Here is a 22,677-nt window from a genome sequence, read left to right as displayed (position 1 = left end):
GGGAGGTCAAGGCTGCAGCGAGCCACAATCGCACCACTGCACTCCAGCCTGGGCAACAGAGAGAGACCCTGTCTCAAAGGAGGAAAAAAAAAAAGGATCAGCAGAGACTAAAAACAGACAAAGTCTCTTTTTCTATAGGTTACATTCTGGTGGAGGCACATGAAGTTGCCTTATTTGTTTAGAGTGAGTAGACAACAAATCAACTCTGTGAGATGGTTTGGGGGCCAATAAAGAAGAATAAAGAAGGGGAAAGGGATCAGAGATGAGCAGTGGGGATGAGTTGCTCTTTTACATAGGGAGGTCAGGGAAGCCCCTCTTGCCAGGGGACACATGAACACAACCCGAAGCAAGTGAGTAATATGTCTATCCAGGGGAGGAATGTTCCAGACAGAAAGTGCAGTAGGGCAAAGATAACCACATGCTTACTGTATTCCAGGGGCAACAAGGAGGCCTGTGTGGCCAGAGTGCAGGGAAACAACGAAGTGTGGACTGGAGATGAGCCTGAGAGACACCAGAAGCCACACCATGGAAGGCCCCATGGGCCACTGATAAGACTTGGGCTTACACTCTCAAAGAGAAGGAAGCTCTTGAAGGGCTGTGAGCAGGACAGTGACAAGATCTGACTTTACATCAGAGGATGACAGGCAGGGGTACAGGGTGGCAACAAGGAGACTATTTAGAAGGCCACTGCAGCAATCCAGACAAGCCATTATTATGATGACGGGGATCAGAAGGGTAGTGGTAGAGACGGAGCTACTTTGAGGGCTAGGCCAATGCAATTTGCTGATGGGTTAGATGAGCAGTGAGACACACAAAAGGGAAGTCTAGGACAGCATCAGGATATTTGGCCTGAGCACTGGTAGAATAGAGTCTGGGTTATAAATTTCAATATAAGAGTCATTAGTGGCATATAGAAATATTTAAAACCATGTGGCCAAATGAGATCCTCTAGAGCATAAGCGTAGCTAGAGAAGTCCAAGTGCTGGTATGTTCCAGTGTTTTGGGGTCTGGACAAGGAAGAAGAACTAGCCAAGGAGACCGACTGAGAACAGCATTTAGTGAGAAAAGAAGAAAATCATGAAGAGTGATGTCCTGAGACGCTCAAGAAACAGGGAGTGATCAACTGAGTCAAACCTGCCAACAACTGAGTAAGAGAAGGGCTGAGAAATTATTTGAAACATGGAGGTCACTGTGACCTGACGAAGAGAGGTTTTGGTAGAGAGGTAGGAAGGGACGTATGACTGGAAAAATTTAAGAAAAAGGGAGGAGAAGCAGTGGAGATAGAGAGTTCAGACAACTCTTTTAGAGTTTTCCTAAAAAAGGAACAAAGAAATGGGATGGTAGTTGGAGAAGAATATGGCGTAATAGAAGCTTCTCCTCTCCTCTCCTCTCCTCCCCTCCCCTCCCCTCCCCTCCCCTCTCCTCCTCCTTCCTTCCTTCCTTCCTTCCTTCCTTCCTTCCTTCCTTCCTTCCTTCCTTCCCTCCTTCCTTTCTCTCTCTCCCTCTCTCTCTCTTACAGGGTCTTGCTCTGTGGCTCAGGCTGGAGTACATAGCTCACTGTAACCCCAAAATCCTGAACTCAAGACATCTTCCCACTTTAGCCTCACAAATAGCTGGGATTACAGGCTCATGCCACCACGTCCAGCTAATTTTTTTTTTTCCACAGATGGGGGTCTCACTGTGTTGCCCAGATAGGTCTTGAAATCCTGGCCTCCAGTGATCCTCCTGCCTTGGCCTCCCAAAGTGCTAGGACTGTGCAGGCGTGAACCACCATGCCAACTTTGCAACCGTAATTGGAATGATCCAGTAGAGAGGGAAAAGTTGTCAATGCAGACACAGAGGGCACAAATGCAGAAATAACATCCTTGAGCAGGCAATGAAGAGATGGGGACCCAATGCCCATCTAAAAGGGCTGGCCTTACACTAGCACCCTCTTTCCCATGTGCCTGCACTGGACGTCTGCTCTCACGGTCTCATCCCCATGTTGCTTTATGCTTCCACCTCCCCTGGCTTTTACTGCTGCATATTTTCTCCAACTCATTCCAAAGAGGGGAGAAAAGGTCAGAGTTTGTTCCCCTCCTGCTTCAAGCATCTGGATCCAGCCCTCTCCCCAAACCCATTGATCTACTTGATGACTACATCCTATCAATTCTACTTCCTAACATCTCCCAGGTGTGTCCCCCTCCTCCCCATCCCTACTGCTACTGCTACTTCTTTGGTCTCTTTCTGCCTTCAGTCTTCAATCAGTTCTGGTTCATCCTCTCATCTTCTGACATCTTTCCAAAATGAAAAGCTGATCATGCTTGAAACTCCTCATATCTACAGAATAAAATGCAAATTCACTGGCATTGCTGACAAGGCCCCCCATGAGCTGGTCCCTGCCTATTTTCCCCTTCATCACCCCACATTGTTTTCCCTCCATATCAATCCTGTATCCCACCCTTAGGCACATCAAACTCTTAGCTTTTTCACACCCTACCCCCTTTCAGGTAGAGATGGCTTATGCAGAGGCCTCCACTGGGAAAACATCTACGATGGCACGTATAACACTGCATTGCACCAGACTGTTTCCTCTCCCTTACTAGACTATGAGTGAGCTCACCTGAAGGTGGTAACAGTATCTTGTTAATCTTGATATCCCCTGCAAAGTGCCTAGAACTTAAAAGGAATTATTATTTGTGTTGAGTGACTAAATGAATGAAAATGTAAATAGTTAAAAACCTAGGCCTCCTGTATGCCTGCTCAGGACATGACATTGTATCTGCAGACATCCCCGCCTCTCTCTTTGTGGTGTATGGGCTAAAGAACAACAGAGAAAGGTACACAAAGCACTCGGTGCAGTCCAGTATTGCCGCCAGTCCCCGAAGTCCTCTCCCACTAGGCGTGAAAGCTACACACTGGCTGGGTCCTGGTCCCATCACTTTCTGGGTGTGCTCATGGGCAAACTCTCTAAGTTCTCTGTGCCTCAGGTTTTTTAACTATCAACATGGACAATACTTAGTCTGAGTATCCTCACATACTAGCTGTGTGGCTAAGATGATGCAAATCTCTAACAGTGTTTGAACACTATAAATCATTCCATAAAGGTAAAATAAATAATGTTTAAAAGTAAATACAAAGCAGCCATCAGACACCCAAGACCGCTGTTCTCTCTTATCATCTCTCTGTTATTCTACAATCCCAGAGTATGCCCCTGGGAGGCAGGCACTGTGGAACTGGGCACTTGTGCCATGGCCTTGTCAGCAGGCAGCCAGTTCTGCCGCTCAACACAGGCATGGATGCCAACACTGCAGCATGCGACATGCCAGAACCAACATTTTAAGGAGAGATGGAGTAAAATGAACAGATAAAAGAAAGCAGGGGAGAATGCAAAGAATATTTAAAAGAAACAGAGAACCATAAATGCGCGCGCGCACACACACACACACACACAAATATGTAAGACACATAATTAGGATGGAAAGAATATGAGCTACAGTATGGAAAGAGAAATAAATTTAAAGAAAAAGTACTGTGGGCCAGGCATGGTGGCTCATGCTTCTAATTCCAGCACTTCACTTGAGCCCAGGAGTTGGAGACCAGCCTAGCCAATATGGTAAAACTCCATTTCTACAAAAAAAAAAAAAAATTTTTTTTAAATTAGCTGGGTATGATGACATGCCCCCGTGGTCCCAGCTACTCAAGAGGCTGAGGCAAGAGGATCCTTGAGCCCAGGAGGTCAAGGCGAAGTGAGTCATGGTTGCACCACTGCACTCTAGCCTGGGCAACAAAGTGAGATCCTGTCTCAAAAATTAAAAAAGAAACAAGAAAAGAAAAAGAATCATGTTATGTGTGCACATGCACATAGACAGAAAGTGAGAGTTAAAGTGCATAATATTCCCTCTGGTACTGTCTCATAGGAACACGCCCCAATCCCTGGGCTAGCGATACAGGCCCCTCTTCGGTAACACAAGAAGTATTTGTGCTAAGGAATGTCCCATGTATTGTCAGGTGCCCCGAGGAACTTTTTTGGAGGGAAGGCTGTCTTTAGTTCTTGATGAACTTGGCATGCTCCAAGTTGCTCTGCTTTTTCTGGTCATAGGGCTACTACATGTGTTAGTAACAAGAAGGGACCAAGCTGGAGCTAGTTGGGAAAAAGTCCTAGTAGTCCTGGAAACAGCCTGAGAGGTACCAGGATGTGTTATGAGTGCCATGAAGTGAGCCTGTCTGCAGGTGAAGGTTATACAGGGCTCAGTATCCAAAATGCTTCCATCCCTACTAAGCAATGTCTTGCCTGCTTCAAATGAAACTGCCTGGAAGGTGGCCAGTCATTCAGCATTCTTGGGCTTCTCAACTAAGGACCCTGTTGGCTTAGCGGTATCACCATCCTCCTGCCACCCAGTGACTGCCCCAATTCTGGGGATGGCATTCTCACTGCGCTACCCCAAAGCCATACTCTGAGCGTGGAGGAGGAGAAAAAGGAGGAAGGCTACCTGAGTCAGCAAGTTCAAGAGTTTGTTCCCCAGCCTAGAGCAGAAGCTTGCCCAGTAACAAGACATAGACATCCCACTCCAGAAAAGTCCTGAGAAAAAGTCAAAGGACAGGGTGATACTCACAACTTGGCTTTCTTGCTCCCAAAAAAAAGCATCTCAAACAGTTGCGAGTCCCCAACAGGGTCCAGGACAGCCTCATCCCCCAACTGGGGCTATATCTAGGCCACCGTCTATAGAGATTCTCCAGGTCCCTACGGCTTGTCAGGGTAAGTGAGAGGTAGTGAGAGTCACAGCATAAATTGAGTTGCCTTTTCACCTCCAGAAAGCACATCTAAGAATCTACGGAAGCCGCGCCTGTCTGCCCCCAAGCTGATTTCTAAGAAAGCACCAAGTGGACTGCTGAGTTCTTCTCTGGAAGGGAATGACGAACCCTCTAAGTAGCAGCGGCAAGTGAAGACAGATAATACTGACATTGCAGAAGCCCTCTCTGAGGTTACCGATCCCTGACAGGAACATCCCCAGTACCTCAGTCCAGTAAAGACTGGGCTACTGTATAAAGCAGAGCCAGGCATTAGACAAAGCCAAGAGGGAGGCAAATCCAATTCCAGGAAACCATGCAAATGGCACTTGTGATGGTTTTAAAACGTGGTCCCCAAATTCTCTGACATGCCTCCTGTCAAAATAACCCCTCCTCTTAAACCTGGGCTCTGTGACTGCTTGATTGATAGCATACAATACAAGTGATGTGGTGCTACTTTTCAGGCCCAGGCCTAAAAAAATCAGCAGCTCCTAATTCCCGTCTCTCATGCTAGGAGCAAGCCCAGGCCATGTGGAAAGGGTACATATAGGTGTTCTGGCTGCCAGTCCCAGGTAAAGTCCCAGCAACAGCCAGCATCCCCCTGATGTGGGGTTAAGACATTGCCAGGTGATACCAGCCCCTAGCCATTGAGCCGCCCTTAGCCTTGAAGTCTTTTATTTATTTATTTATTTTTAGAGACAGTGTCCCACTCTGTTGCCAGACTACAGTGCAGTGGCAAGATCTCAGCTCTCTGAAGCCTCGAATTTTTGGGCTCAAGAGAGCCTCCCGCCTCAGCCTCATGAGTAGCTGGGACCACAGCTGCATTCTAGCACACTGGGCTAATTTTATTATTATTACTAGTTTTTATAGAGACAGGGTCTTGTTATGTTGCCCAGCCTGGTCTTGAACTCCTGGGCTCAAGTGATCCTTACACCTCAGCCTCCCAAAGTGCTGGGATTACAAACATGAGCCACTGTGCCCAGCCAGCCTTTAAGTCTCTTTAAGCCAAGGCAGACATCATGGAGCAGGGGCAAGCCACCCCTGCAGTGCTGTCTGAATTCCTAATCCACGGAGTCTGGGAGCATAAGAACATGGTTGTTTTATGCCATTAAATTTTTTTTTGAGAGGGGTGGTTGGCAGTAGATGTCTGGAATACATTTTGGTACCTGCAAGAGAGATGCTACTGAAACAATCTTAAAACAGTGACTTTTGGGCTGTCGGTAGGGGCTTAATGGAAAGTAAGGAAATGTTATTAGAAGTTAGAGGAAAGGGAACCCTTATAGTGTTGAAAAGTCTGTCACCTGTGGTAACATAGATAACAGAAAATATAGCTAATAAATCTGATGAACTAGCTAAGGAGATTTGCAGGCAAAGTGCTGAAGGTGCCATCTGACTTGCTCCAGCTGCCTAGAGTAAAAAAGAGAAAACAGGTAAGCTAAGAAGGAGCTGTTTCGTTGTTAAAATTTAAAGGAATTACAAATGAGAAAGGGCTTGCTGGATCAAAAAATAAAACTGTTTTTCACTGACAGTCTCTCTGGACAGGAAAAAAATTCTCAAATTAAGAAATGGCTTCCAGGCCGGGCGCGGTGGCTCACGCCTGTAATCCCAGCACTTTGGGAGGCCGAGGCGGGTGGATCACGAGGTCGGGAGATCGAGACCATCCTGGCTAACGTGGTGAAACCCTGTCTCTACTAAAAATACAAAAAATTAGCCGGGCGAGGTGGCGGGCGCCTGTAGTCCCAGCTACTCGGAGGCTGAGGCAGGAGAATGGCGTAAACCCGGGAGGCGGAGCTTGCAGTGAGCTGAGATCCGGCCACTGCACTCCAGTCCGGGCTACAGAGCGAGACTCCGCCTCAAAAAAAAAAAAAAAAAAAAGAAATGGCTTCCGGATTGTGGCTCACGCCTGTAATCCCAGCACTTTGGGAGGCCGAGATGGGGGGATCACCTGAGGTCAGGAGTTTGAGACCTCCCAAAACCAACATGACCAATATGGAGAAAACCCCTCTCTACTAAAAACACAAAATTAGCCGGGCGTGGTGGTGCATGGCTGTAATCCCAACTACTTGGGAGGCGGAGGCAGGAGAATCGCTGGAATCTGGGAGGTAGAGGTTGCAGTCAGCCGAGATCACGCCATTGCACTCCAGCCTGGGTGACAGAGTGAGGTTCTGTCTCAAAAAAACAAACAAACAAAAAAAATTACTTAAAGTATTGCCTCATAGAACAGACAGACACACAAAAGGCCTCCTAAGTATCTTTTGATTGGGTCCTACAAATCCTCTCTGAAGACAATAAGGCGCCTAAGAATCTTAAAAACCTTTGTCCCATAGCAATCTCATAAAAAATCCAAATCGAAGTAGAGAGGGGCTTATCTGTTCTTTTTTTGTTTGTTTGTTTTTGAAACAAGGTCTGGCTCCCAGGCTGGTGTGCAGTGGCTCCATCATGGCTCACTGCAACCCTGACATCCCAGGCTCAAGCGATCCTCCTACCTCAGCCTCCAGAGTAGCTGGAACTACAGGTGTGCATTACCATGCCTGATTAATTATTTTTTTGTAAAGATGGGGTCTCACTATGTCACCCAGGCTGGTCTCAAACTCCTGGGTGCAAGCAATCCTCCCACCTCGGCCTCCCAAAGTGTTGGCATTACAGGTATGAACTACTGCACCTGGCCAAGGGGCTTATCTTGAAGTGATTTGTATGTGTGCTCTTTGCTATTATAATGGATTATAAAACGATTCGTAAGAAACCCATGAAGTTTTTTTTTGTTTTGTTTTGTTTTGTTTTTGAGATGGAGTTTCGTTCTTGTTGCCCAGGCTGGAGTGCAATGGCATGATCTCAGCTCACCGCAACCTCCGCCCATGGGTTCGAGCGATTCTCCTGCCTCAGCCTCCTGAGTAGCTGGGATTACAGGCACACGCCACCACGCCTGGCTAATTTTTATATTTTTAGTAGAGACGGCGTTTCTCCATGTTGGTCAGGCTGGTCTTGAACTCCTGACCTCAGGTGATCAGCCCCCTCCTCGGCCTCCCAAAGTGTTAGGATTACAGGCATCAGCCACTGCGCCCAGCCAACCCATGAAGTTTTTAAAGGAAGTATATCAGCTTGGAGTAAAATGGGCAGAGACAGCACAAAATGAAGAAAAGACTTTGGGCCCTTAACGTATTATGGGCATGAAGCAGATGGAGAAACTACTCACCTGCAATAATGAGCTGCTTTTATGGAAAAGAAGAGTCAGAGGGCAGAATCAAAAGCTCAGAGCGTGCAGCTAGAGACAGGGTAAATGAACCAACACCTAGTCAAGGAATTAGCAACAGCTGTCCCACTGAATATAAGAAATACATCAAACCAGTGACTGCTGGGTACCTCTTGTTTTCCCCTTTTTGAAAAGCATATTCAGTGGTTACCCTAGGCCTGTCCCACCAGCGTCTTTTGGGTAGCGATATACATTCTCTTTAAGTTACAGGTCTTCACAGCAAGAGAAACAGTACTTAAGGAGCGGTACACAAGGAATGATCCTGCACCCCAAAAATCTCATCTACATCTGGACATGATTTTTTTTTTTTTTTAAAGACAGGGTCTCAGTCTATTCCCACGCTGAAGTGCAGTACAATCTTGGCTCACTGCTACCTCCATCTCCTAGGCTCAAGAATCCTCCCACCTTAGTCTCTAGAGGAGCTGGGACTACAGGCATGCACCACCACACCCAGCCAACGTTTTTTATTTTTGGTGGAGAGGGGGTTTCACTATGTTGCTGCCCAGGCTGGTCTTGAATTCCCAGGCTCAAGTGATCCTCCCACCCCAACCTCCTGAATAGCTGGGACTATAGGTGTGTACCACCACATCCAGCTAATTTTTGTATTTTTTGTAGAGACAGGGTTTTTCCATGTTGCCCAGGCTGGTCTCAAACTCCTGGGCTCAAGCGATCTGCCTGCCTCAGCCTCCCCAAGTGCTGGGATTATAGGCGTGAGCCATTGCACCCAGCCCTATCTGGACCTGATTTTGGTGACAAGATTCCATTGTAACAGACTTCAAGCTGATGCCATGAATAAGATGAGATCTGAGATTTTAGGGGAGAGATTGAGTGTATTTTGCATCTGGGAAAGACGTGAATTGCTGTGATCAGAAGGCAGCCTGTATTTTTCAAAAATAGGTACCACAACCTATTCCATTCTACATATCTTCTTATGAAGAGATATTGATATTCCTCTCATCAGGTGGTAGAAATTATCTTCCGTTCTCTTGAATTTAGGCAGCCCTTTGTTACTGTCTTAATCAATATAGTACAATAGAAGATAAACTATCTGACTTTTGAGGCTAGGTCATTAAAATGCCATGCATTTTTGCCTTGTTCTCTTGGGATTCTCACTCTTGGAACCCAGATATCATGCTATGAAGGCATGTTGCCAAGCATGGAGGTGACATGCAGGTGTTCCCCAGCTTTAGTCCCAGCTGACCACCAGCATCAACTGTCACACATGTAAGCCTTCAGATGATTTCAGCCCCTAGCCATTGAGTCACCCACAACTTTCAAGCTACCCTAACTGATGCTGCAAAGAACAGACACAAGCTTTCCTTGCTGAGCCCTACCCAAATTGCAATTGGTAGACAAAATAAATATTATTTTAAGCCACTAAGTTTGGGGTCATTTGTTATGTAGCAATAAATAACCAGACCTGTACTGACAGCATCATGGTTGGATTCTAGGAAGCATCTTGAGTAACAGGGGCAGAGGTCACAGGTCCTCCTGAGGGGGGCCTGCCATGGCCAGGACAGGCCCTGCAGCAGTGTCTTTACCCACAGCTACTCAGGAGATTTTTCTTCTCTTTAAGCTCTTGGTTTCTCCCTGATGTAAGACACAGGGTCCAAACTTGTGCCTACACTGGCCATGGAACCTCAAGACATCTCTGGATTTCACCGTATCACAAACTGAAGCCACTCTCTTTACAAAAACCTGCAAATATGAGTTGAAATTATGGCTCCACTGCCAATTAGCTGTGTGGGCTTACAGGTTCCTCATTTGTAATGTAAGTTAATGAGCCAGATATATCTCAAGATCCCTTCCAACTCTAACATCCCAACAGAGAATGTATCGGGCCTCCAAAGAGTTCCAACTGAGTAGGGGAAATAAGACCCACACAAACATCCACTTTATGAGATACTATACGATAAGTGCCATTTGGCTGTTTTGAACCAAAGATTCTGAGTGTATGCAGAGGAGAGAGGGATTTGTCTTAGTTGAGTGGTCTAGAAAAACACTGGGAGAGAGGTGAATAGTTGCATCCAGACTGGCAGAAATGTAAGGTTTGCACTAGAGAACAGTGAACTACTGGGCAGAAGGAAAGACCAGGGTCAGATCATGAAAATCCCTGCAAACCAGGCTAAGTTTGACTTTATCATGGACAGCAGTACTTTGGGGGCAGGAAGATCCCAGGAATGCTCATAGGAAGGGAATGTGGTGGGATAAAAAAATAACGGAAGGATCAAGAGAGGCAGGCTTGAGTTCCTCTTCCTACTAGTTTTGTATCCCTAAAGAGTACCTCCTCTTTTCTGTGCCTCTGTTTCTCAATCTGTAAATCAAATGGGTTAGACTGAAGAAGCTCTGAAGCCCCCTCTGCCTTTCTAAGATCTACAGATTACATGAAAACAGAGTCCAAAGCTAAGATGACCCATTAGGAAGGTACTATAAGGATTCAAGTAGCACAACAGCCTATGCTCTAAGAGGCTGCTCTCCCATCTAGTTGACTAATCGACAAATAGCTAATGGCTTCTATGTGCCAGGCATTGTTCCAGGCTCTAGGAACACAGAAAGACATCAAAGTCCTTGCCCTCGAGAATTCTATATTCTTACAGACACTCAGATTTTCAGCACCCACCACAAGCGAAGTTCTCAAACTCAAGGCTGATAAAGTCTGTTATTTGCAAGTTGCACTGACCCAGGTGCTGGAGTTTCATAGTGAAGAAGCTGTGGAGGAAATCAGCAGGTCTTCAGAGAAGAGCCCCTGCTGCCTGCCAGGTCTTACTGCACAAGTGAAATCTCCTGAGAGCAGTAAGTGACACAGTTCACCCTATCTACACAGCTGAATTAACTCTAAACATAATACTTCCTTTTTTGCAAGTTACCAACCTGCTTCCAGTCCCGCCTCAGGTCATCAATACCAACACAGTAAAGGCTGACCTCTAGAATTCAGAAGAGGTTTGAGAATCCCACTCCTGACCCCCAGAGTGGGAGGCAGTCATATCTCGTGAGCTGAAGTGGGAACAGCCTGTGGGGAGAGTGTATCTGGCAGGTAAGGATGAACAGTATGTTCATTCGGCCTCATCAACAAAAGCAAAGACAAGGAAACCTGCTCCAGGAGACCAAGACACAGCAAAGAACAAAACTGAGGCGGTCACATGAAAGGCTTAGATTTTCTCCTACACATTCCTGCCAAATCAAGACTAAGCTGCAAAGGAAAAGGAATACATTAGCAACACACCTGTGAAAACCTAGGGACTGGAATCCAGGGTCTTAAACCCAGACTGGCTTGGTGGCAGCACCAGGTGAAGTCTTATGCAAATTAAGGGTACAGTCCTTCAAATACACACCGTGACAGTTACACAGGGCCCCATCTGCCCACCCCCACCAGTTTTCCTTGCCCAGACCTCCCTCTTCCCCCAAAGCTGGACACAAATACCTCTTAGAACCACTGGGTTCCTCTGCCTTCATGTGGATGATGTGGAGGTCCCCAAAGTAGCCAGAGTGTCAAAGGCCCAGCTTTCCAAGGCCCCGACACCCCTCCCCTCCCCAGCTAAAGCTCTGGTCACACCGAGGAGGCTCCTCCTTGGACTCATGTGCTGGCAATTATAAAAGGGCCCCAGGTCACCACCAAACACCTATTGAAAGGTCAAACTAAGAAATTCAGGTGCCAAGATCATCAATCCAAGTTGTAAGTACCTTGGAGAAAGAGAATGGATCATCCCTCTTTGCCCTCCAGTGCCCAGCACAGAGCCTGGCACCCAGGAGAACCCTCTGAGTTCACTGACAATGCCTTCCTAAATGAACCGGTGATTTACTGCCTTACTTAGCCCAAAGAACACACCCAGATGTGGCCAGGGGTGAAGGCAGCGAAAGAAACCACCAGATCACAATGTCTAAATAATACCTACACCCCAGGGGTAGTCTCTGAGAGAAGGGTGCTGCTAGCCACAGAGGCCTGCAACTTCACACCAAAAGCCAGACTCCCAGGAAAGAAGGGAGGGAGGGAAGAAGAGAAGCAGAAATGTGGTAGGAAGGAAGCGAAGACTTAGAAGGGAGACAGGAAAGGTGCTTTTTTTAGGCACATCTGAGGCTCAGATATTTACAAACACCATCTAGCATGTTATGATGGCAAGCATGCTGAGAAGCTAAAGGAAGAGCAATTTCTGAAAACACTTAGAAGTAGGCAGGCATTTACTCCAAATAGAAACTGGAGCATCTGTCAGCAGTCTTGAGCTGGCTTTGAAACTTGATGTAAATACTGCCCCTCCCACCCCTCTACCCCATTCCTGCATGGTGGAAATTAGAAGGAAAAAAAAGAATATTTAAAGGAGTTGAGGGTTGCTGGGAATGGTAATCTCCATGTCAGGTCCTAAATATATAATTGCTTTAAAATTATGAATAAAATGACACAATCACATATATTTGTTTCACTCCTACAGTAGTGTGATACTCTAAAAAATTGGAACCTTAGTTCCCAGCCCCATCTGCCAGCTCAATCATGGTAAGAATGCCACCAGGCCGACAAGAGCCCAGCAACGTGGTTCCCAGGAGCAGGCAACGGGACACAAGACTCTGAGACCTCGACCTGTTTCTGCGTTGGACACCGACATGTTCTGGAGGAGGTCAGTTTCTCCACCTGCTTTGCCCAAGAAGCTGTTCCTTGCCATTCCCAGCCTCACTCAGTACAGGGAAGCTGGTATGCCACCAAGCCCAGTCTAAATGAGAGGGATTGCCCGGGCAGGCGGTGTTCCTATCAGTCTTGCTGCTGCAAAACGAATAATCAGTTTGCTTGGCTAAGTCCCAGGGTCTTATGTACTTAACAAGTCAGAGTCCATCAAACCCTGTTTGGCATAGTCCATCCAGAATGTTTCTATTGGGACAAAGTCCTGTATGTATGGTGTGAGGAACCCCTGCCTCCGTCACGACAGTCACTCCCCAGGGGCTACATCCCGTGCACTATTCTACCAACTATATCTGGACTCCAGCTCTGAATGAACCAAACGTTTACCACCACCTCTGACCAGACCCTACTGGACCCAGCCTAGCAATGCACAGCCAGATATTCAGGAATGAACTAGCCCTGACCAAACCAAAGCTGAGCACCCTTCTCAGAGTTATCCATCCTAGAGGCAGAGGCCACAAAAGCCAAATCTGTCCACCTGACATTCAGCAGAAAGGGCTACGAAAGGTACACGGCTTTAATAAAAGAGACTAAAGGTTCTTTTAAGATATCAGTGTCCAGCCTTGGCCAAGACCAGAGAAGCCCTGGTGAGAGTATTGTGCATCTATCTGTGTATCTGTGAGTTCCAGAAGCTTTGATCTCATCCTCAAAAGGCGGTTAAAATTTATTGAGTAGCTTTATGTCAGCCATAATGCTAAGCATTGACATATATTATCTCATTTAGTCCTCACAGCAACTCTCTAAGATAACTACTATTATTATTTTATAGACGAAATAATGAAGATTTTAGAGGGCCCAGGGAAACATTCTGAGAGCTATTTGGTTAAGTGATTAGAACTTGGATTTGAACCAAATCCATGATTCCAAAATCCACGGTTTCTCTAAACTCTTATAAAAAGCCTAGGCTACTGCTTGGAATTTGTGCTAATATGCATAACTGCCTCTCTACCCTTAGTCCAATGTGGTCAGCCTCCCTCACTACAGTGCAGCTTAGCTCAGGCACAGGCCCCCAGCTCTCCCCACCATGGGAAAAGGTTACAGCCAGAAGAACATCAGCTGCTTCTTGCTGGCCCCATCCTTGGAATGCTAGGCACAAAGCAGAGCTTGTTTTAAGAGTTATTGTTTGCTATGTTACATGGAAACTTATAGAACTGGAAAATACCTTCTGCCTAATGGTCAGCATGAACTGGCCTAGACCAGTCACCTGGATGACTGTCAGTCAAGATGATGACTACTTACATTTTGGAGGGATCCCACCCAGGACCTAGGTCCCTTGCTGCCATGCCCCACAAGTGCTTCCTTACCCACCTGCTCAGAGTCCCCCGAGGGGCCTTAGTGCTCCCGGCTCCGTGGGTGATGCTGGAATTCTTGTTGGCAGTCATGGTCATTTCGGCTCTCTGCAAACCCAGAGCCCTGCAAAGAAGACAATGCCGGTAAGCCAAGTTTCTATGGGCAGCCAAAAGCACCTTGAACATCTTCCAGATGACCTCCAAAAGTGCCAAGAGGGTTTCTGTGGCAGATGGTAGAAACTGCTTTCTCACTTAATGTTTAACTCCATGTGTTACAGCTTAAGAGCCCCCAAGAAACCCCTGGCCGGAATAGGGAAGAGTGTGAGCTAACATCACATCACTTCACAGAAAACAAAATAAACAAGCCCAAGAAACTCCATCTCCATTCATCTCTCCTCATTCCTTAAGTTAGAGTTTCCTAAACCTCTATCATTCTATATAGTCCATGGTTTTTGCCATATTTGCATACCTCCTGACATACTATTCAATATTTTTCTTGAATATACTTGAAACGACTTCCTTTACTTAAAAAGAAAAAAGTAACCTTATTCTAAACAATAAACTATTAATTCAACAAATATTTACCTAGCACCCATGTCCAAGGCAAATGTGATCCAGCGAAGAGTAATACAGTATCTGACCTCATGCAGCTTACATCCCAGTGGGGAAAAACAGACAATGAGCACACACAAATTATCACATGTGTGATAGTAAGTGTACCTTTGTGTATAATATGTAAGGTGATGATAAGTGGAATGAAAAAAAAATTAAGCAAGGTAGAGCTGGGAGTGGTGGCTCATGCCTGTAATCCCAGCACTTTGGGAGACCAAGGCAGGCAGTTCACTTGAGGTCAGGAGTTCAGACCAGCCTGGGCAATATGGTGAAACCCCTTTTCTACTAAAAATCAGCCAGGTGTGGTGGCAGGCAGCTGTAATCTCAGCTACTTGGGAGGCTGAGGCAGGAGAACTGCTTGAACCTGGGAGAAGGAGGTTGCAGTGAGCCAAGATTGCACCATTGCACTCCAGCCTGAGTGACAATTCTGAGACAGAATTATTTTATTTATTCTGTCTCAAAAAAAATAAAATAAATAAAATAAAATTAAATTAAATTTGAAAAATCTTAAGCAAAGTAGAGGGAAAGGGAGTGGTGAAAGGGTATCTTACTTTAAATAAGATGTTCAGGGAAAACCATTATGATAAAGTAACATTTGAGTACACATCATGAAATTGAGAGCTAGAAGTGGTAATCATATTTTTTCTAATACCCATTAAAATAAAAGTAACATACATTAAGGTATTTAACTATTTAAAAGTAAAAAATGTCTGTTCATGTACCATATATTCTTAGCTAATATATCACCAGTGGTAAATGCACTATCCTTTCAGGAACACTATTTTATGCCAAGTAATAAAAGGAATACAAAGATTAAAATTTAAGGGTACATTTGGGTTGGAAAGAAGGAAGTAAAACTATCTCCATTTGCAAATGGCATGATTTTGTATGTAGAAAATCCTAAGGATTCCACTAAAAAACCTATTAAACTGCTGAGTGAGTTCAAGTAAGTGTGCAGGATACAAAATCAATATTAAAGATCAATTTGGGGTCAGGCACAGTGGCTCACATTTGTAATTCCAGCACTTTCGGAAGCCAAGGCAGGCAGATCCCTTGAGAACAGGAGTTCGAGACCAGCCTGGCCAACATGGCAAAACCCCATCTCTACTAAAGATATAAAAATTAGCCAAGTGTGGTGGTTCATGTGTGTAATCCCAGTTACTTGGGAGGCTGAGGCATGAAAGTAACTTGAACCTGGGAGGCAGAGGTTGCAGTAAGCCAAGATTGCACCACTGCACTCCAGCCTGGGTAACAGAGCAAGACTCTGCCTCAAAAAAAAAAAAAAAAATCAATTTTATTTCTATATACTAGCAATGAACAATCTGAAAATGAAATGAAGAAAAACAATTCCATTAACAATAGTGGCAAAAATAATAAATCACTTAGAAATAAATAAAAGAAATGCAAGACATGTATACTGCAAATTATAAAACATCATTGAAAGAAATTAAAGACTTAAAAAATGAAAAGACATACCATATTCATGGACCAGAAAATTTAATATTGTTAAGATAGCAATTCTCCCTAAATTGATTTACAGACTCAACAGAATACCCATCAAAATCCCAGCTAGCTTCTTTTCAGAAATTGGCAAGCTGATCCTAAAATTTTTTGGAAATGCAAGGGATACAGGACAGCCAAAACAATCTTGAAAAAGAAGAACAAGGTTAGAAGACTCTGAGTTGCCAATAAAAAAAAAAAATACTAACAAGTAACCAAGACAGTGCAGTACTGACATAAGAATAGAAATGGAGATCAATACAACAGAATCCAGAGTCCAGAAATAATCCCTTACATTTATGGTCAACAGATTTTCAATAAGGATGCCAAGAGAATTCATGGGGAAAGAAGAGTCTTTTCAACAAACTGTGCTGAGAAAACTGGATATCCGTATACAAAAGAATAAAGTAGGGCCCCACTTCATACCATATTTAAAAATAAAGTAAAAAATGTGTGGCCGGGCGCGGTGGCTCAAGCCTGTAATCCCAGCACTTTGGGAGGCCGAGGCGGGCGGATCACAAGGTCAGGAGATCGAGACCACAGTGAAACCCCGTCTCTACTAAAAATACAAAAAATTAGCCGGGCGCGGTGGCGCGCGCCTGTAGTCCTAGCTACTCAGGAGGCTGAGGCAGGAGAATGGCGTGAACCCAGGAGGCGGAGCCTGCAGTGAGCCGAGATCGCGCCACTGCACTCCAGCCTGGGCAACAGCGTGAGACTCCGTCTCAAAAAAAAAAAAAAAAATGTGTATAGCCCTAAATGTAAGAGCTACAATTACAAAAGCAAAGCTAGAAGAAAACAGAAGTAAATCTTTACGACATTGGATTAGGCAATGGTTTCTTAGATATAACACCAAAAGCACGCATGCGCGCGCGCGCGCGCACACACACACACAGGAAAAAGGACATGAATTGTATTATGTCAAAATAAAGAACTTTTGTGCTGTAAGCAATACCATCAAGAAAGTGAAAAGACAGCCTAAAGAATGGGAGAAATTTTTTGCGAATCATGTATCTATTAAGAAACTTGTCGCCGGGCACGGTGGCTCACGCCTGTAATCCCAGCACTTTGGGAGGCCGAGGCGGGCGGATCACAAGGTCAGGAGATCGAGACCACGGTGAAACCCCGTCTCTACTAAAAATACAAAAAAAAAATTAGCCGGGTGCGGTGGCGGGCGCCTGTAGTCCCAGCTACACGGGAGGCTGAGGCAGGAGAAAGGCGTGAACCCGGGAGGCGGAGCTTGCGGTGAGCCAAGATTGCGCCACTGCACTCCAGCCTGGGCCACGGAGCAAGACTCCATCTCAAAAAAAAAAAAAAAAAAAAGAAACTTGTATCCGGAATTTATAAAGAATTCTTTCAACTCAATAATAAAAAAGTAACCCAATTAAAAATTAGACAAAGGATTTGGAACAGAAATTCTCCAAAGATATAAACTTGGCCAATAAGCATATGAAACAATGCTCAATATCATTAGTCATTAGGGAAATAAAAATCAAAACCACATGAGATATTACTTCACATCCACTAGGATTGCTATAACAAAAAAAAGACAGATAAAAACAAATAAATGCTAGTGAGACTGTAGAGAAATTGGAACTTTCATTCCTTACTGGTAGAAATGTAAAATGGCACAGCCACTCTGGAAACAATTTGGTAGTTCCTCAAAAAGTTATACTCAGAGTTACCATATAAACCAGGATGACCCACTCCTAGGTATCTGTTCAGGAGAAAAGAAAATACATGTCCACACAATCACTTGTACATAAATGTTCATAACAGAATTACTCATAGTAGCCAAAATGTGGAACTAACCCAAATGTCCATCAACTGATGATAAACAAAATGTGGTATATATCAAATACAATTGAATATTATTCAGACATAAAAAGGAGTAAAGTACTGATACATTCTACAACATGAATAAACCTTGATTCCTCTTGTGAAACGTCCAGAACAGGCAAATCTATAGAGACAGAAAGTAAACTAGGAGCTGCCTAGCACTGGTTGAGGGTGGCAGAATGGGACATGGCTGATAGGAGTATGGGGTTTCTTTTTGGGTTGACAAAAATGTTCTGGAATTAGATAGTGGTAACGGTTGTAGAACTCTTGTGAATATATTAAAAACCATTACATTATATAAATGAATTTTACAGCATGTTAATTACATCTCAATATAGACATTAAAACTTAAGAGCTAAATAAATCTTTTTAAGTGCCTTGGAGAATGGGTGTTAGCAACAACACAAATGACACATCAAGCACATTTCCAATGTCCAGGTGCACCACAGCCTAGGCCAACACCACCATCACGGAAGCTGAAGAGTTCACCAACAGCAGTTCTCTCCCTCTGACTGGCATCCTCCATCACATTGACCAAAATGAAGTATATCTGGATGTGAAAGTTAAACATATTTATTTATGGCCACTGATGACCTTAATCCTGGAGACCGTCTTACCTTGGTGCAAATAAGTGATTGGTTCTGATAATAAAAATAAGTCAAGTCCTAATTCTTGATACCATTTATACTTCTTTCCTAATCTCAAGATGAAATGTACTAGCTCTAATTTCTTTAACTTCGCTTACTAAGCGCTCAGGGTTGTGGTTTTGGTGATGGTGATAGGGAGTGATATGGTAACCAGAAAGAGAGGAAGCAGCCAGTAGGCAGGGGATGATTATCTGACAGTGACAGCAATGAAACATCCCTCCAAGGTGAATACGGCAGATGCTTCTGGAAAAAAGAAACCAACTCTCAGCCTCACTTTTACCCTTCATAAAATGGAGTTGGTCCAGCTAACTTTTTTCTTTTTGGTAGAGACGGGGTTTCTCTATGTTGCCCAGGCTGGTCTTGAACTCCTGGTCTCAAGTGATCCTCCTGCCTCGGCCTCCCAAAGTGCTAGGATTACAGGTATGAGCCACCATGCTTGGCCCTATAAGTTTAAGTCTATATTCATCAGCATAACACTAGTGATGATGATGATGACGACGATAAAGTCAATCTTGCTCCCAGGGCATCTATGCACACTGGCTGTAGTGAGATACTCTCTACCTGCACCAGCCCAGTGCCAAGTAAAGTGCTTGGCATATCATATGGCTACATGTACAACAGAGAAGGGACAGAAAAGGCAACCTCTGGAAGTTTTATCAGGCCAGTTTTCAGGGTCCTCAGGAAGCACAGTGCTATAGGAATCAACTTGCTAAGCATCAGCTTTCAACTGTAGCAACGGTCACAATAACCATCGCCATCCATGAAAACAACACTTGACCTGCTCTATCACTTCCAGGGCAGGCCCTTGGAGAAAAGGCAAAAGATTTGTGGCATGACCAGAAACTGAAATATGTTAGAAGAACATGATGAAAAACATATTCTTTCTTTCCCTGAATTTCTGCTTTTAGGAGGGTAGACTCACTGCTCTGAAATGCTATCATGTAGTTGTATATGAGAACACAGAGCCAGCTTACTAAGAAAGAGAAATGTAGTTGACTCTGACATCTGGGTAGCTAAGAGGAAAAATCCTGTGAAGATGTAACCAAGAAAGAAGCAGAACAAAATTGCCTCCAGGCCCATGACAGGGACACTTAGTCACATTTGTCCAAGAGTGCAGCTGCCATTCTCAGAAGTGGCCTGGGAATTCAGGCATCTTGAGCCAGCACTGCTGAGAACCTCAGAAGGGCACACGAGATGAGAAAAACAGAGATGCCTACTCACCAACCTCCCCACCAACTGCTCTCTCTGGGCCAGGTCTATCAGGATCAGAGAATAATTTGGGACTTGAGGAGCTGAAGGCCAGGTTAACCCTTTATACCTGAAGCTCAGGCTTGAGGATTCTCAGCATTCTGGCTTCCTAGGCTACACCATTTCTCCCCACCTCCTAAAAGCAGCCCCAGGCCCTCATCTATGCTTTTAGCCTGATATCCTGGCTAGTCAGGCTGCAGGGAGAGAAGATGCTCCTAAAGCAGAGGAAATGCCGATGGGAATGGAGCAGAGACTCAAGCATGAGGAGAGGTTTCTTTGCTAGTTCCTAGGCCCATCAATGGCAAAGTCCAGGCAGAAACTGCATGTTTAGAAAAGGAAATTGTTCAATTAGCGTATACCATCAATCCCAAGTTCCTCAAAAACACAGCTCTGACAAATTATAGGCAACTATCTCAAGAGTTACGATTCAGAGAAAGGAATGGAATAAGGTACCTCTGGAACTTTTCTACAAACTGCATCCAGACAAAGAGGCACAGTGGCAGGCCCCTAGGGGCAGTCGGAAAAACATCAGCCTTGAGTCCAGCCCTGCCTTCTGACAACCACTAGTTATGTGACCTTGCTCCAGTGAGGGTCAAAGACTCACTTTGTCACTATAACAGCCATAATAGCAACATGATCTACCTCCCTGTCTGGCAACAGAAGCTTAATAAATGTTTGTTCTTCCAGATCACACTTCCCTAGGTATTTGGAAGACAACCTCTCCATTCACAAGTGTGAGTCATCTTTCAGACTCCCTAGTACTATCATTCCATTCACTGACCCTATGTCAGGCACTGTGCAAGGTACTAGGATATTAAAACGGAAAGACACAGTCCCTGCTCTGGAGAAGCTCAATGTGAAGGGAGATGAGAAAGTAAAAAGTGGACTCCGGGAAGGCCTCATCAGGAGGTGATATTTGAATTAAGCCTTAATCTGTTACCCACAGTAAGGGGACCTAAGGAAAAGCAAAAGAGCATTTATTATGAGACACACTGCTGGACTTTTTATACACGTAATTATAACAGTTAAAGTTACAAGCACTTCACGTATATTAAGTCATTTAACCCTTTAACAACCCTGTGAGATGGGTACTATTAATATTTCACAGGGTTAGTTACACTTTACCAAGGAAACCAAGAAAGAGAGCAGTTAACTAGCTTGCTCCAAGTCACACAGCTAAAAAGGGGCAAGGCAGGGATTTATGCCCAGGTGGCCTGCACCAGTGCCCCAGCTCTGGGCCAGGACCCTGTACTGCCTCCAACTGTCTTCTAATTTAGTTCTCACCATTCTACAAGGTAGTGATAGTACAGTCTCTTTTTTTTCTGATCAGGAAATTTAAATTCAGAGAAATTAAATGACTGGACTAAGGTTACTCACCTAGTGAAGGAATAGAGCAGGAATGTAGACCCAGCTCTGTCTCACTCCACTGTCCACTTACTTTTTTTAACATTGATGGGGTGCTTTAAAATGCAGAGTCCCAGGCCCCACCTGCTGAATGGGAATCTGTGGGGCTGGGGCCTAGGAATCTGCATTTTAGTAAGTGCTTTAAACCAAGCTTATATGCCCTTAAGTGCAAAAATGTGTGTCCCACAGCATGTTCTCTAGGGACTTAGTGGGGTCATGACTCACCATCTTCCCAAGAATCTGCCTAGCTATGTGCAACTAAAAGATGGGCACTCAGCCCCTCTTCCTCCTCCCCCCATCCCATTAGCTTCTTCCACCACACAGAGAACCACTGGCCGTCAACCACAAAGGAATGCGCACACCACAGGATCCAGTGAAAGCATTACCAACGGCTCATCTAAGCCATTTCCTCAGTCTCCAGGTGTGCTCCGTCTTCCTGTATTTTAAAATTACTCTTCCTGCCAACCACCCTGATCCCTTCGCTTGCTTTCTCCTCATTTCTAAACTCCTGGGAAAAAGAGTTTATGTCAGAAGTCATATACCTGCGGTCTGCAGAAGCAAAAACATGTCTCATTTGGCCTTCCTTTTATTTTTAAATAATTTGAATTAGTTGTGAAGCTTAAGAAAGCAGGTGAATAGAAAGAAAAATTCAGATTCTAGCTCCTTTTGAAAAATGAGAAAATTGGCCATCACTGTGTGCTCTCCTGTATGACAACAGTTGGCCAGAGCTGAGCACAAGTGACCTAGTTAGATGCAGCGGGCTCCCTCCACTGCAGTGCTGTGCCTCCTCATCCATGGCCTCCACCTGGTCCACTCGGCTCCAACCTGACCTCCCAAGCAGCAGGTAAGTGTCACAGCTCTCTAGCCTGCGTCCCAGCAGGAAGGGTTAGGAGGCATGGCATTGGGAACAGCCACACAAAACCTACTGGACGGCTGGGCAGGAGCAGTGCAGGGCAAAGCCTCCTGACTGCTTGAAACCCCCATCAATTCCCCTTACTGCCACAGGAAGAAAGACCTTCTGGAAGGCTGACAGCTTTTGCTCAGTCCAGCCTTCACCAGGCAACTCTCTCTAGCATCCTAAGTGCTCCTTCTCCCTCTGACCCAGTCCCATCACCTTATCCACAGAGGCTCTCTCAAAGGTCCAAGAAGGGACCCATGAGAGGTCAGTCTCTGAAGGGAGCTCTTTCTGAGGCGTGCCCCACCTCTAAGAATGAACGTTCCTATCCTAGAGCAAAAAGCCTGTCCTTGTTTAGGTGACATTTCTAAATGTCTGTCTGATACTTTTCTGCAGGCATAATTGTGGATGTGACAGCATGCCTTGCTCTTGAAGCAGGAGACAGCTGAGCCCTGAGCAAACAGGAAGAAATGGCAAGCATTTGGAGGAAAGCCTCCCATTCTGCTGAGGTTAACGTCGCCACTGAGAGGAAACGTAACGTAAACATTGCACAGCACTCT

At 45.0% G+C, this 22,677-nt stretch overlaps 1 protein-coding gene across 14 annotated transcripts in view; it reads right to left on the bottom strand.

The window, feature by feature from the left end:
• The window catches only part of DENND2B (DENN domain containing 2B), a 117,992-nt gene that overhangs the window by 42,679 nt on the left and 52,636 nt on the right, over positions 1 to 22,677 (bottom strand). For all 14 annotated transcript variants that reach the window (XR_012423410.1, XR_012423411.1, XM_065528591.1 and 11 more), the window contains one exon: positions 13,995 to 14,099. Coding sequence is in view for 12 of the 14 variants with exons in the window: in XM_065528591.1 (XP_065384663.1) it covers positions 13,995 to 14,099 (105 nt within the window). In the remaining 2 variants the exon portion in view is untranslated. The remainder of the gene's footprint in view (positions 1 to 13,994; positions 14,100 to 22,677) is intronic.

This window comes from Macaca fascicularis, chromosome 14, assembly GCF_037993035.2.
Source record: "Macaca fascicularis isolate 582-1 chromosome 14, T2T-MFA8v1.1".
Taxonomy (NCBI): domain Eukaryota; kingdom Metazoa; phylum Chordata; class Mammalia; order Primates; family Cercopithecidae; genus Macaca; species Macaca fascicularis.
The sequence above is the reverse complement of the archived record's forward strand: the minus strand, read 5'-3'. Positions and strand labels throughout refer to the sequence as shown.